Below are 16,499 nucleotides of genomic sequence, written 5' to 3' on the forward strand. Positions count from 1 at the left end.
AGCGCCAGGTGCTGCGGGGGTGAGGCAGGGGCAGCAGGCGTGTGTGCTCGCACCCCAGATGTCGCTGGGTGCCGCGGGGGGGGCCCGTGTGCGTTACACACCCGGAGGCACCGCGGGTGCGTGGTGCGGGTCTGTTCGGACAGGTCAGCACAGCGCCTCCGAACAAAAAGTTCCTGGGTCGCACCGTTTATATATTGTGGTTTAGATGCAAATGATCGTGATGTAACGAGCAGTAACAGGCTTATAGGCTGCTCGGCTGCTTTAAATGAGCTATGCTGCTTAGTTTACTTTTGGGTGAGGATTTAGGAGGCATGAAATAGCTAGTGATGCTTGTTTCACGTTCTCCCACAACACGTTGTTTAAAGGGTGTGTCTAAAAATACATAAATACATCGATTTCTTACAGCTGGAAAGGAATAAACAATTTTATCTCTGTTGACCTTCAGTCGTTTTTTTCCTTTTCTTTATTGTGATTATTAGTTGACTGCTTGGATGTACCTACATTATCATGTTTTTTATGGAAACACGTCTCAGCTGTGATTCAGTTAGCCTCAGTTTAAAAGTTTTATTTAACAAAATTACAATATACCTGATGCCTGCATTGTCAGATGTTTTCAGTACTGAGGAGATTTAATAGCAGTCACTTGTGCTGATGTTTGTTTAGGCTTTACTGAAACTTTGCAAATAGGTAGATACGGATCCCCGGATTTTTCGTGTAGTGTTTTTTATTTCTCAAGGTGAGAAGCATGCAAAGAAGTAGATCTGAACTTATGACAAGAAACATTTTAAGCATGATCTCCTGTTTCTGCCAGTTTCTGCATAGGCCAGTTCTGGCTGTTCTGCACTGGAATATGGAAAGAATATGTAGGAGATAAGGAAGCTTATTTTGACTTTTAAAGTAAGTGTACTACTTTAGAAGATTCTGTCTGTGGGACTGTTTGGTTGTTTTTTTTGACAGGAGCCTTTAAGTTGACCCCAATATCTTTAATTGGATTGGATTGCTAATTATAGTCTGTGTGGTTGTTTTGGTTGGATGCAACCAGTAAGTCAAGTTCAAGAAAGGGCCAAAGTAAAACTCCAGAGATAAGAAAATGTCTGTTTCCTAGAAGGCAACACATAATGTTTGAAGAACTCATTTTTCTCTAACCTAAGTGCTTGGTGTGTTTGTATTCACAGGTGATATTAAAAAGACTCTTGTTTTAGACAGTGCATTCCTAGTTAATCTAACTAGGTTTGAATTAATTCAATGGTCTCCTTAGTTTCATAAAGAGGTTCGTAGAAAGCAGTATTTCAGCGTCTTACTCTCTCATTTATTTTGTGTTTTGGGGGAGGATGAGGTCTTGTAAAGCAAAATGCTGCTGTTCTACAGGAAGTTGAGAATTCAGGCACTCGATTTGATTTTGCCCTAGTTTAAGTAGGTACAGTTTTAAGGATCATATGGCATTCACTTGCATTAGAAGATGTTGACTTTTAGACACCAGAACAAAAGCTTTGTGAAAGGGAAAACAGGGAAAATAGTTTGGTGTTTTGTTCGTTCGTTCTTTCATTTTTTTTTTTATTTTTTTTTTTTTTTTAGGGAAAATAGTTTGGTGTTTTGTTCGTTCTTTCTTTCTTTTATTTTTTTTTTTTTCACCTTAACCCAAAAACACTTACTTGAGCTCTGCTAATTGTTTGTAACCCAAGCTTCTGTTTACATGGTGTTACCAGAAACTCTGTCTTTACTTGTCTACAGTTTGAAACATCATGTGTCTGAAGTTTGTGTAATAACTAAAAGATCCTTCAGACTACTTGGAATTTGTCTAGCACTGATTGGTTGAGTGTTCTTTCACTTTTTGAGTACACATTTTCCCAGTTTAAAGAGACCTACTGAATAATAATTTGTATACTCAAGAAGCATTATTTGCTAAATAACTTTGAAATACTTTGTTGTTTTGGAAGATATGACACCATTCCTATAGCAGTTTGTGTTTAAATACACAAATTGAAACCTCTCTTCTGTCCTTAGTAAAGAAGATACAGTTTTTTACAACCATGTTTGGTTACAGTTTCATTTTGTGCTGTTAATGCAACAAGGGAGGTAGGCTTGATGGACGTGGTACTCCTGGTTTCAGTGGTCAGTTTTGCAAGACCTGATACTCTTTAGCATTTTTTATGGCATGGGCATAGTACTAATTTTAATCAGAACTGGGGAGTGGAAGGACATTGAAATACACAGAATGAAAACTTTGTTGTACCATACTTCCGTTTGGAAATGGATAATGCATAAATGAGTTGATTTGCTTTAAAAGTAATGCACCATACGGTACCTGTATGTTTTGTAAGTATGTTAGTTGCCTATATACCAAAACCCCTCTGTTCTCTTTTCCCCAACTAATAAAATAAACATTCTGTTCAAAACATGCAGTACTCCATTTGCAAACAATGGTAACAATTTAAAAAGAGAATAGTTAAGTGTGAGCATCCACAAGTTTCGTTTAACATGTTGCTTTTCTTTTCAGTGTTTGTATGAAGCTTACCTACAACCTTCTTACCATTTTAAGTAGTCTTTTATGATAAGAGAGTGCCAACTCAAGTGCCCCTTAAAATTATTCTAGAATATTATTTTGCATCGTCTTGGATTTTCATTCTGTTAGGATATGCCTAATAAGAAAGTCATGGAGTGGGTGGGGGATACTTTCCAGCACATCGGGTACTTCAAGGAATTTGACATTGCTTGTGAGGAAAGGTGTTTTCAATGAGAATCTCTCTCATCAACTAGCGTTTCCTCTTGGTACCTAAGAGACTTTCCCAGTATGTCAGGGACTCCTTGGTAAACGTGTTGCACTAGTTACTCTTCTTTGCAACATATTGGTGTGTGGTATAGACAAAATTATTTTTCTAAGTAGAGGTTACATAGTAGATGGTGACTTTAAATGTTTATTTCATTTTTGATACTATTTGTGTCAACACTTATTATGTTTAGATTAAATAATAAGTTGAGTCCATCTTGAACAATCCTCTTTTTCCATATATTTCTGTTTGAGTGTCTAGGTGTGAGTCATACTGATAAAAAATAGCATTAAGAACAAGTTGTTACCCTGAGATTTATTTTACTTATTTTCTTTGTAATATCTTGAACAGCAGTGATTTTAAAATTCCCTGTAAGAATGCAATTGGGACCTAAATATTTCATATTAATGTCTGGATAGCTGGACAGCATGGTTTGTCAGACTTCCCAGTGTTGTCCATGTGGTAAAGTTATGAGTGCCTCCCCTAGCAGGAGCAGAGGTGAAGAGCCTGTTCAACTTCACTGATATCGATTAAGCTCTTGCCACTGCCTTTTTGTAGGTGTGGAGTGGCAGTGCCCAGCAGTGAAAAACTTCTTATACAGCTGATTTAGCACCACAGAATTAATGCAGTATTTCTCAGTTGAGTCCCAACAATCTTGCAAATAACTGTTTTTACCAACATACACATTTTTTTCCCCCAAGCACTTACTATGCTTCTTGAGATAGTGATCACTGCAGTTTGCCTTGCAAGATTTTCTTAAAATTATTCTACCTTTTTCAAAGTGTATTGATAGACTTTGAGGCAGAGTTAAGTTGGTATGTGTGATTTTCATGTAATCTGGCTTTTGTTTTAACATTTACCAGACTTTCACCTAGGGATCTCTGCATCTAGCCTTCAATGTCTGTAAGGAATAGTTTACCTTTGAAAAAATATGCAATCTTCATTTAAGGTTGTGGAGGATTCTTTCTGTTGTTAGGAAATTGAAATCTCAGGTTCATGAGAATAGTGCATTTTGAAGGTGAACAAGAAGATCCAAAGGTTTTGGGTTAAAAGTTGCTTACATTCTAGTTACAATGCAGTGTCAAAATTCGATAGTTAGTAGATTCAGCACTGTTTGATAGCTTTGTAAGGAGTCGCAAAATTCATCCCTATTTTTACAGAGCAATTCAGAATTTAATCCAGATAATACATAAATTCTACTATAGGAGTTTAAAAGAAGGCTATGTGGTGGATGTGTCACTGAACTTTTTCTATTTTCTAGTAATAGTTTGAGAACACATTTTTATCTCTGTACTTTCCTTTTCTTGTTACTCCTGGCACTGGTGTTTATTACCTTCAACAATGTGCTTGGTATTCTATGCACAGTATGATGTTGTGCTGCAGAAAACTTACTGTCATACAAATCATTAAATATATGAGGTTAATGAAACTATTTTGTATCTCTTGGAAGTATCTTTAAAAATACGGCATCTTGGAACTGATAGAAATTTCTATGTTCTTTGAACTTTTGAGAATCAGATTACCAGAGTATTCCAGACATAGAAAGCCAGTTTTGGTTTGTTTTCAAAATATGGAACTTGGGTTTAATTTTGCTTGGTTATTGGAGTCATTACTAGCCTTTTTTTTTTTTTTAAAAAAAGGGCAAAGGAACTTTTTCTTAAAAAGGCAAGAATAAGTATTCCTACAATTATTCTCAGCAAGTTAGATTTATTACATGCATTTTGAAGTGTTGAGTGGAATATCATTATCATAGTTGTGATGCTCAGCTATTCCTTGTTTTGACTTCCTTTAAGTTTCAAAGCCCTCTGACTTCATTGTCTCAGTAATTTTTTTGGAATGTGTAACTGTATCCCTTTCTTCACCTTTTCTCCTTTAAATATATTATTTGGTTAACTTTCAGACCTGTGCTCTCATATGTTTTATCACTCTGCTTGTGTCTGATTTTCAGTTATTGTTTTATGTACTTGGTGGGAGGGAAGGGACAACAAAAAGGATTTAAAACCTTTTTGTCAATAAACACAATGCAAAACAATGGGTTGTTTATGTTTCACGTGGGATTCTAAAGAAACAATTTAGTTACTTTTAGAAACTTCCTTTATACCTTGGTAAACAAAGGCAAGGGTGGCTTTGTTCACCTTACTTTAATTATACCTTTGTCCCTTAAAATAACTTGCTTTGTTATTATAATAGTTAAAGAAATAGACAATGATGGTTTCTTTCTGATAAACTTACTCAGTTGCAGAATCTAAATAAAACTTCTAACTTGTATATTAGTATTTCAGTGTGGTTGTAGTCTTCTAACTAGGTTTATCTGAGCAGTAGTTATGTGCAGCTTTTTCACATACTGAAAGTGAAAATAGAACTCTGAAAATATTAAGGTACAAATCATCTGCATAAGCATGCTTTAAAAAGAGCATTTTAAAAAGCTATTTATCTTTTCCAAAGTACATTGTTTTTCCTTACCACAATGTGTAGATAATGATATTTTCCTGTTATCCTCCTCATGATTTGAAGTCAAGGGTTAAGACATGAAGTTGTTAGGGGTAAATTTTTGATACCAGTATTCCTAAAGACATTGAGGCTTTTAGTACTAGGTATGGTTTAAAAATATTTGCAATGCTTGTTACAGAGATATCTCAGAATTCTTTCAATATTTGCTTTTAGATTTATAAAGTATGAATATTTCTACTTAGAAAGTATTCAGGGGTATCTTTAAGTATTTTAATTGTGCATATGTAAAGATTACAATTTTATAAACTTAGGGTCTATTGTCTTTTAATAACCCCTTTTTAACTTCTTTGTCAAACTATTTCATGTTTGTGTTGGTTTGGTTTCTTTGTTTTGGGGGGGGTTTGTTTGTTTTTGGTCATTTTAGTTTTTGTGGGTTTTTTTTTTCCAAATCTAATAAGTTGAATGAATACTATCTGCCTGCAAGTTTCTTTTTCTCAATCTAAGCAGTGATAGTACTTAAATCAGTCAGTCCTCCTGAAGCTGTGAAAAGGGACATATTCCATTCTTCATTGTTTGAAATATGACCAAAATACCAGAGTAGGTAGTTGGTAAAAGCCTGTATAAATACTCTATACTATTTTAGGTAAAGCACTCAACTGAATGTGCTTCTTCCATTAGCAATGTAAACTAATTTCATTTAATGCCTTTTGTATCAACCTCCTATCTTCAACATAGTCTTTTGAGTAATTTTTGATGTGCAATATATCCTCTAATTGTTTGACTAGATTTTTAGATAAGAGCTTAGATAGACGAAGAGGATATGCATATGTTTTTCATCTCAATAAAGCTTGGATCTCGACATCTGAATCTAAAGACAACTCTGGTTTTAGTCCAGATTCTTATCTTTTGAATTTCTTGCTCTATGATTGCAACCGGCACTGGAGACAGTTACAGCCTGTTTGGTTTTCTTGGAGGATTCCAACTCAGATTTGTGAAAACCTTAAGAGCTTGACCTGCCAGCAAAAAAAAGCCCCCAGAGTAGGGAAACAAATATGTGATGGAAGCCACTAGAGGATGACTGAGAGCTGCCTTTTTTGGTAGTATGTGTTTTGTGTGTGCATGCGCAAAGTTTTTAAGTTACCTTTCCAAGAAATAAGGAGATAGAGATTATGAGATTTGGTTCTGCTTACATTGAGCACCAAAGAATCTCAGTCAGCCAGACAAAATGCTGTTTTTTCCCCAAAACATTTTATTAAACAAATGGTTACTTGTAAAATGGGAAAGTGGTAGTTCCCTTATGTATTAAGAGAATAAGGTTGGATAAATCACTTAACTTGGTAATGCTACAAGAAGTTACAAGGATCATGTCTGGAAGCAAAGAAACTGATCCTGTTGGTATTCTCTCTGGTAACTTGAGTTGTTAAATGTGAGAGTATCTGTTTTTTCTCAGCTACAGAATTGTTGAAAGTAGGAGCCTGTGTTTATGGAAGTTCTTACAACAGAAACCTGAATCATACAATTTACACTGAATTTATGGGCACTGTCTTCTTTACTTAGCTGCCTCTTGTCATGGGGGAAATGGGAGGATGCCCAGATTCCAAGCGAGTGTTGTCTGTTCTTAGGAATCTCAATGATTATTCACTTCCACACAGTGGTTAAGTGTATACCTGAACCACTGTTTTTAGTCCTCCTGCTTGGAAGGGCTTTCTTTCCTTTTCCCCATCTACTGGATCTGTGGAGTTATATGACTGCTGTGGTGGGTATGAGAGTCTCCTTTAATTTAAAAATAGAATTTGAGGAAAAGGTGTCTTCTTTTTGAGTGGACCATTGCTCATTTAAATGGTCTTACAGTTCCCATATGGTAGCTTCATGAAACAATCTGATTCTTCTCTATATTGTTGTTATTCTTGAAGTTCAAGATGAAAACTGAAAAGGTGTTGGCTAGTTTTCACCATGGCGTGGGAAGACTGTGAGCCTTGGCAGAGGGATCTGCAACTTTATTGCATGTAATAGTTTCTGCTTAATCTTTTTTTTTCAGAAAGATGCCTTTGCAACCTCTGTAGCTAGAAATTTATATTACTTCTTTAGAAGTCTGCTGAATTGTTTCCTCTAACACTATAAAACTGGCTTAATAGCTGTCCAAAAAAAGGAAGGAAAAAAATTACTATTTTCTACCACATCCAAAAGATAGCATTTTTTTTTTCTTTACATAACTGATTGAGATGGAGTGTATTTTTACACCTGCACCAGAAAGCATGTAGACAATAAGTTTTTGTATGTATTATGCTTATACATGACTATCTGATGCTGTCTGCAGAATATGCAGTTTGAAACATATCTTCCAAGTTATGCTTGATAATTTGGGTAATAAAAAGCTGTCCAACCTGCTCTCTAGTTGCAGAAGCATATATAAAAGCAAGTCAAGTTTTTGCCTGTAGGGAGCAGCTGGAGTGCATAATGTCTTCAACTTCAGTTACTACTTTTTTTTCCCCTATTTCTGTGGGTCCATCCCACAACAAAAAGGGAGACTGAAAAAGTTACTGTATACCAGGTTCTGAAACTTGAAGTGCATTGGGAGAGCAGAGTTGGTTAGTAACAAGTATTTAAGTTCTATGCCAGCTGTATAGAATAAACTTCTGTATCTTTTCTTGAAGTAGTTGAGCTGTACATGAAATGCTGTTTTCATGAGGGAGTTCTGGTTCCGTATGTTTCTGGTAACTCCTTTATGTCTATAGAAATCCTTTATTACATATTCAGGGAAGATTTCTGTATTACTTTTTCATTAAAGTAATTCTCAAAAGTCTGCTTTTTTAGAGCTTTGCTGAGTGACTTTCAGAGTAAAGAATTACTGGTTGTAGAAAGCCTCAAAGGTATTTAATAAGGGATAATGCTATAGATGCTTACAAATGGCTTTTTACAAGTGCAATGTTAATGTATAACCTTTATTTTCATTAGTTTTCTAATGCTTTGATATATCTTCTTCAGCTTCCTGTGTAATTCAGCTTGACTTGTAATTACCCATTAAAGGAGCAATCACTATAACCATACAACTGTTGATAATTATACTTAAGTTGTTCCTGATAATATTGTGAAGCTAAACTGGAGATAATTCAGTTGGTCTTGTCACCATTTCAATCTGATTTTTGTATTTTGAGGCTTTTGTTTGAAATTCAGTAAAGCAGTACATGCAATGGGTGGGAATGCAATTTTGCAGATACACACAAGGTTGCTGGGGCACTGGCTGACATGAAAATCGGTCAAAGATAAGATTTTGATTGAGTAATACTAACTTAATTGTAGTCAGTGGATAAATAGGGAGCTTTAAGCGTAAATTCATTCATTAAAACTGGGTGTCTACTCAAATAATGGACTTACTGATCAGTATGTGGGCAGACAAGATCGTTACTACTTAGTACAGGAGTTAATTTCTTTCAGTTTAGTCTTTACTGATTAAAAAAAAAAAAAAGATTGCACCTTTCATGAGCGTGCACCAAAACAGAAAGTACGTTAAATTTGCCAAAAGGTTAAGACACATTACAGCATATGCCAGCCCAAGCTACATACTGTGTGTTACATTGCTTAATTTATCTTCATAGTTGAAAAAAAAAAGTCAGCTGTGCAATTGAAATGCAATTGAAATGCAATTGAAATCTTGTAGGAAAATCAAACTCAAGTCAGATATTTGGATACTAACGCATTTACACTTCCTTCACGGTACAGCTACTTTTAGGTCACAGTTACTTGTTAGGTCACTCACCTCTGGCTTTGTCGGGATTTGTGTGTTTGTAGTATGAGCTGATACAGTGCTGCAGTGATCCAGAATGACAAAACTGCAGCCTGCTTTCAGGCACGTGTCTTATTCTGTCAGGATCTTTTTCCACGCACAGCTGATAGACCTGCTTATCTCTAGGTTGAAGCAAGCAAACAAAGGTTCTGATAATGCATGACCCAGAAAATAACTCTCACATTAGTAAGGTGGAGGATGTGGAAATGAATGTTCTGATTATTTCTGCCATATGGTCTTATATAATACGAATTCTAAACAGCTAAAGCTCGTGAGATCAATTAACAGTAATGAAGCTGTCTAATGTCCTTCCAAACCTTGTATGTAACAGTTTCTTTTAACTGTTATGAAAACTTATTAACTTATTAACTTATTAAACTTAAACAATATGTAAGTCTTAAGGCAGGGTGCAGTTGCATAAACACAGGTGTCCTGTGTCCTTTGAGACACAACAGGGCGTGATGCCAGTGCAAGAGGCTGTGTATCACCTGCATAGGTCTTACTGTTATATCAGCCTGTGCAGTGCAGATGCCTCAGAGGCACTGTATTTGATATTACTTAAACTTTGCTGTATTAATGAATTTAGCATTGTGGTTTTTACTTTTATGCAGCTGAAATACTGTATGCTTTTGAAAGAAATAGTTCAGTGACAGCAAAATGTAAAATGTACACACTTCAGTGTTTCTGTAAAATCAGGTTGTACTACATTTTTTGTTGCATACCACTTGAAAAAAATACTTGTATCAAGTTTTATTTTGCACAGCATCCACACAGAAGTAGCCTTCCATCTAGCTGCTGTGTGGTGCAAATACACATTTTTCAAATTAGAAATAAGAAATAACCTGCATGCATATAATTGTTCACTTTTCAGCCTGTACTTGGTTGGATTAAACCAGCTTATTTCCCAGTCCTTTCTCCATTTACTCATTGCACAGATTGCTTCTAGCACAGTCATATTTGTTTCTAGCACATCTTCACATTTGTTGGTCGGTCTACTGAATGGGTAAGTATATGCTGAATTTGATAGTACTAAACTGGTGTGTGCATTCCTGTTGTGTGCTAGTGCTGTGTACATGTGTGCTTCTGTGTGTGCAGCTGTAGAAGGCTGTTGCTCTACCTTCAGAGAAATCTCCTTTCTTGGTTTTCCACCCTTTTCAAGATAAGCATTATTTCACTACTTCTCTTTATTTTGAAAGATGGAGAGGAAGGGCAGTCTGCTGGCAAAAGGAAGCCTCTCCTGCCCTCTGGCTTAGGGAAAAGAGCACTCTGGTCACTGCCTGCCTAAAAGCCTTGAGAGGATGTGAGCTTCTTATTTTCTTAAACCAAACATTGGCTTTTTTGGTTTATTTGTACTTCTAAGTAGTAGTTTTTCTGTTTCTGTACTTGTAGATGATACTGTTTTTAAACTTCTGTCAGTTAAGGATTTCTGTTGGCTGTGATGAACTTGCAGTGGAAGTAGGAAGAATGTTTTGTCTCTATAGCCTTTACTGTTTTTTTTTCTTTAATTCAAGTGTTAAAAAAAGTAATTCCATGGTTGATAAACTGGTTATTACAGATTTTAACAGTTAAAAGGATAACAGTATCCCTAGTGCCTGAAGCTTTGGATTTAAGCTTCTTTACAAAACCTTTATTTCCATTTTCTTGTGCTCTTGGTATGATCAATGTAGCATAATAGTGGATCCACTTGTCCAGTACATGAATTCTGACAAATGTGGGAATGATTAAAGCTCCTGTGGGTTCAGAGTTAGACTTGTGAAGCAGTATCAGCACCTCTTCATTTAACAGCATCCTGTGCATTAGTATAAGAGAATTCTATTGTGTGCATTTTACAAAAGTCCCACATGACTTAACATTTCACATATTCTGCTTCTTATAAGTATTAGTGTTCATGAAAAATGTGTTCTAAGACTAGAAACATGATTCTGTTATATGATTAATTTTAAAAAGGCAGATTTTTCTGTCAGTGGAAGACATCAACAAAGACTTTTTTGTTGGCTGTCAAGTGAGAAAGACAGAAAAGACTTAAATTCTTTCTCTAATATTTCCTTCCAGGCTGACTCATCAGTAGAAACAGGGAAGAGCTGCAGAAGAAAAGCCAAACAGACAAGCTGATAACTGAGAGAAATACTCCTTTGAGTTGGGGCTTCAGAGTGGAGCCATCATGAGCGATGTTACCATTGTGAAGGAAGGCTGGGTTCAGAAGAGGGGTAAGTTCTACCATTTAATGGGAAGTTCTTCTGATGTATTGTGTGCTCTGTGCAATGGCATTACATGGTTACACATAAGAGCATTCTTGATTTATCTTCTGGTCTGCAGTGAGCTAATCTGACCATATGGAATTAATGGCCATTAAGGCCTTGGTCTTGTTAATACTTAGCCCTCAGCACTGCCCCTGTTTACAGAGGTAACTGACAGTGAAGAGGACTCAGTAATTCCCACTTAGCCTCGCTGCTGCAGCTGCTGTCACCCATGTATCAGATTTAAGTAGGCTATGGTGGCAGCTGGAAGAGGTAGCATTAGAGGTGCACAGTAGATTACCTGGAAGCTGTTGCAGATGTGGTACTTTGTCTGAAAGTTCCCAGGTGCCAGAATCAGGCACTGTGGCTCAGCTTGTATTACAAATGCAAGTAGGCCCCATGAAATCAACATGATACTTGCATAAAGCTCAACATACACCTAATTACTTTCCAGTCCTGGAAGCCATATTATTAAAGAATATATTCTTAATTATAAGCCAGTCCAAAGTACAATTTCTGTTACATTTGAGTTCCTGTAAATTCTTGAGATGTCACTTTATTATGTGTCACCATGTGATTTGCAAATTTGGGAAGTTTTCTGTATGTTAAGCTTTGAAAGAGACACCTCTAGAAATCTCTGGCATTTGTATCATGTAATGAACTTCAGATGAAATCTTCCCTGTTTCATGCAGCTCTGCTTTGGGTTGTGGTTGGGCAGATGATTATTTCCAAAAGAACATTATCTCTTTAGTGGAGAGAAGATGGTCTGGATTGTAGGGTGATTTATGCCACTAGCTTCTGTGATTCTAGCCCAGAGAGATTTAGACTGGAAGAGTGGGAACAAATTTACCCTTTAATTTACAAAGAAATGCTTTGTTTCAATAGTAGTGCGTGAAGACAAAGATCATTATTAGCTTTGCTATTGCAGATTGACATAAAATGTCAAAGAAGCCAAGAGAATGAGAGAAAAAGTGTATTATTCTGTCATTCCTGAATAAATTTTATTTCATGATGCATTATGGGTACGGTAGATTAAAATGGGCTAAAGAGCATGAAGCTTAAGGCCTGTTCCCTATTTTGGCCTATATGCTTACATTTATAACAAATTAAATATTACATGACAGGAACTATTTAAAACTTTAAATTATTTTTCCTTCTCATCTCCCTGTTGTTTGCTCAGTTTGGGTAACTGATTTAATTTTTTATTACTTCATATAATTTCTTTCAAATGTATTATAAAGGAATTAGGATGATCTAACTGATTGTCTTCTATGCAACATCAGTCCCTTCATGTAATATCACTCGTTCTTATTACACCCTGATTTCAACTCCGAGCACTGGATAGACATGTATTAATCACTGAGGTCCAAAAAAGGACAATGTTCCATGAAACTCAATGTCTTACTGAATATTTGAAATTCTGAAATGTAAAATAAAGGTTTTCCTCCTTGTGCTGTTTTATTATCTGTTAATTAAAGAAAAGCCTACTGAGTTGACATTTTGATGCCAGTTTAGTTAGTAATTATTTTTTAAGTAAAGACATTTCATGACATGCATTTTTCCTTATTTTAATTAACTTTGGATGAATGTGTGGTTGTCTTTCTCCTTCTTGCTATAGGTAACTGTGTAGGCTTAAGTGGGAGATTTTTTTAAATTAGATCTAATGTTGTCCATAATTTTTTGTGTCTAACTGTGGTTGCTTGTAGATTAAAGTGGTTTATTTGTTTCTGAAAACAAAAGGCAAACTGCAGTGGTTTTCCAGTGTCAAGAATCTGTAAGCATTTAATTCAACAATTATGGGTTTCATGTAATTACAACTTCTACCCTGACCTTTCTCTGGAGCAAGAGAGCTAGAGTTGTTTAGCACTTTTTTTTTTTTTTTTTTTTTTTTTTTTTTTTTTTTTTTTTTTTTTTTTTTTTTGTAGCCAAGAAAGCTATCAACCTTAGTCTAAATTCTGAAAGTTGAAGTATTCTTGGTAGAAGCTTATTATTTTGCCAGCTAAGTTTTTTCTGTTTGTACCAAGAACATCCTGGGATGTGGTGAAGCTGCCTTGCTTCTGCAAGCAATCATGTTATTACAGTTTTAAAGTGAATTCTCTGATCTGTCTCCACTGGGCGGTCACTTACTCAGTTCACGGAGAGGTTTCTCTAGGTTCCTCCTGGAGGAAGCTGAGCATGGGATCTCTTCTCCAGTCGGATGCTGAGTGAACTCCAGCCCTAGCAATTGCTTCTTTGGACAGCCCCGAGGCACGTGTGTGGTGCAACGTTCAATCTGATGCTCCAGACTGACTTTAACTTGAAATAAAGCTTGTAAATCCTATATGCTGGAAGTGTAGGGGCCTAGGCACTGGCTGCTTTGGTTGACTGCTTCTATTATGCGGAATTACTTGGTCATGTGGATATAGCCTAGGACCTTTAAAAACTGCTCCCATCAGCAGTCAGGATGGTTTTCTTTCAGGAAAAGAACGGAACAGAGCAATCTCTCTCTGATTCACAGCCCAGTCAAGGAGAATGAGGATGACTTGAAAGTACTGGGATGAATGGTTTTGAGCAGCTAGGTAGACAGGGCATTGCAAAGGCAGGTTATTGAACTGAAAGTAGGACTGAGAGTGGAGGACTGTAAGTGGAGCTGGGGATCTCTCTCTGAGTTGAGACTCAAAATTGAGTTTGGGGAATTCAAGGTCTGGTAGGGCACAGTGTTACAAGTCTTAATGGCTGTGAAATACATAGAGAGAACGTTTCCTTTACTATCTTTAGTGCTGTATCCATGTCCATAATAGAGGGCTGAGGGTGGTGTGTAATCTTTTAACCCTGCTGTTGAGCACTGGAGTTGATGTGATGCTACACAGTTGCCTTTAGTGCGCTGTTTTTTAATGTGCTTAAGTGATCAACCTATTCAAGTATTACTATTTTAAAATCAGCCAGTGCTCAAAGTTAAGAAGTGCTAGCATTAAATTTATTTAAGGATAATCATAGTCAGGCTTTGAGTAGTCTTATGAGAGGAAATTTAGGTGTGGTGAGAGTAGATGATACTGAGGAATAATAAGCTGTTATTTTTGAGTGGTAAAATGGGCAGAGATGACAGGCTGGAGTTGAGAACTTTGGAAAACATGAAGCCAAAGAGGAAGCAAAGCCTAAGAGGCTCAGTGAACCTTAAGTGCAGTCAGATCCCGTCTCATAGGTGATAGGAGACCCTGAAGTGCAGTAGCTGGGCCTGCCTAAGTAATGTGAGAGCAGATTCAGAGAATGAAGTAACAGGTGGTGAGGACCTGATAACTGTTTATACTCAGTACATCTGCAAGTGAGTCCTGTCTGCTCCTGCGCCCTGTTAGCTGTGGTAGTGCTCCTGGCATACATCTTGCGATTTGTAGTTTTGTCTGAAAGGTGCCAGGTTTGTGTGCTCCAGGACTGCTTTGTGCAGCAAACAGAAGTGCATGAACTAGGGTGGTAGCAAGATTGGTTGCAAAACTGCTCTCCTCATTTGAATTAAAGTACTAATATAGGTGTACCCTGTGACACATCGGAACTTGTACAAGTGGAAATCCAGTAGTCTTCTAGAATGAGGTCTGCTCAGGCAAGAGAATAATAGTGGGAATGTATTTTGTATGGACCATCTTATGGTGTCGATGACTTTAGCTGGTTTCCCTGTGCTGGTGGAAAGATACTATTGCAATGCACTGGCTCAGTGTGTTTTATTTCAGAAAGGATAATAATTATTATTTTTATTCTTTCTGTGTTTCAGTTATTCCCGTAGCCGTATTAGAAGACAGATGTTTTGTCTGAGTTTCCTTTTAAGATGACACCAATGTTTTTCCTTCTAATGCATATAGGTGAAAGGGAAGTGATCTTGACTGAGAATCTGAAATACACTGTTTCACACTTCGTTGCTGATATGCAGCAGTTAAAAGATGTATTTGACATTTATGTGTTAGTGTAAGGACTCTACAGTAATTGCTGAAGTGACTTACATTTTGAATTTGCTTATAAGCATAACATTTTGCAGAGGGTTTCTTGGTTGGTTTTTTTTAAAATTATTGTAAGAGTATTTTTAATTTTACTTAATGTGTTTTTGCTGTATTAATAAATAAAACTTCATGTTTTAGAGAGGGGGTTTGTTTTTCATTCATCAGTTTGGAAACAACTTTTTTGAAATGGATGAACATACTTGGTATGATTAGAGCTATATAATTACAAAGGTGGGTTTTACGCATATAATTCAGGTGGTATTTTTTTTCTTTAAAGCTAACCTTTGTGGAGTTGTAGAGTTGACCTTGTCTGTGCTCTATTACAGTCACAACAATTCAATTTAAGAATCATTAATAACTATGCTTAATTGCAACCTAATTTCTTTATATATAACCTCTGCACAAAATTTCAATTAGTTTAAACATATGAAAAGATTTAAGAGTCTTTGTTACCATATTATTAAAAGATCATTTGGGACAAAGGAAAAGTTGACACAGATGGTAACTTTTTAAAGGACCCAGTTTCAAATTAAAAATGTTCACTAACTTTTTCTTTAATTGAAAGAGGAAGTTGTTTTGTTTTGTTTTTATCTGGGGAGCATATACCTAATGTGTATTGTATAACAAGATGGCTAAATCATTATTTAAAGACAAAACAAAAATGTCAGTTTAAGTCAGTGCTTCCATTGGCGTACTTCAATCACCACTCCTCTGGGCTTTTATGCTAAACATCATTATCTAATGGAACACACTTGGTCATGGCAGTCTTTACATGGTCTCCATGATGTACTTTAACCCCAGTTATATTGAATGGATAATGTATCTGACTTGCTTATGGGGGTGACATTAATATAATTTATAGTTTTTTGTGTCCTTATTTTATCTCACAATACTCTCCTGAAGTACAGAAGCAGTAGTATATGGGTTTTATAGAGGGAGAACTGAATTATAATTGTTGCTGAGGCTTAACCATGGTAACTTAAGAAGTTAGATGTAATGAGGTGTTGGTGTTTGCGAAATAGATGTCATGAAGCTTTTCTATAAAGAGATTGTCCTCTAAACAGCATATCTATTTTTTACTTAATTTTTTTTTCCTTTTTAATACAGCCTTTCATAACTAATTACTATCCAGAATTGAATTACCTGAAGTAGTGTTAGTATTTCTAAACTCACAGAGTTAATACATTAAGATGTGTGTGTTTTATTGTGGTGAGATTCCCTCAACTTCCGGTCTGTTTTCATTTTTGCAATTCAGGACACGATGCAGGTATCATGGGATTTCAAGAAATAACTG

General features: G+C 36.1%; 1 protein-coding gene across 1 annotated transcript in view; it reads left to right on the forward strand.

The window, feature by feature from the left end:
- Window positions 1-11,051: 11,051 nt before the first annotated feature.
- AKT3 (v-akt murine thymoma viral oncogene homolog 3) overlaps window positions 11,052-16,499 on the forward strand; it is a 133,059-nt gene continuing 127,611 nt past the window's right edge. Inside the window, exon 1 of the mRNA XM_010004588.1 lies at window positions 11,052-11,210. Coding sequence (XP_010002890.1) covers window positions 11,165-11,210 — 46 coding nt within the window. The 5' untranslated portion in view covers window positions 11,052-11,164. The remainder of the gene's footprint in view (window positions 11,211-16,499) is intronic.

This window comes from Chaetura pelagica, unplaced genomic scaffold (assembly GCF_000747805.2).
Source record: "Chaetura pelagica isolate M959 unplaced genomic scaffold, ChaPel_1.0 scaffold278, whole genome shotgun sequence".
Lineage (NCBI taxonomy): Eukaryota > Metazoa > Chordata > Aves > Apodiformes > Apodidae > Chaetura > Chaetura pelagica.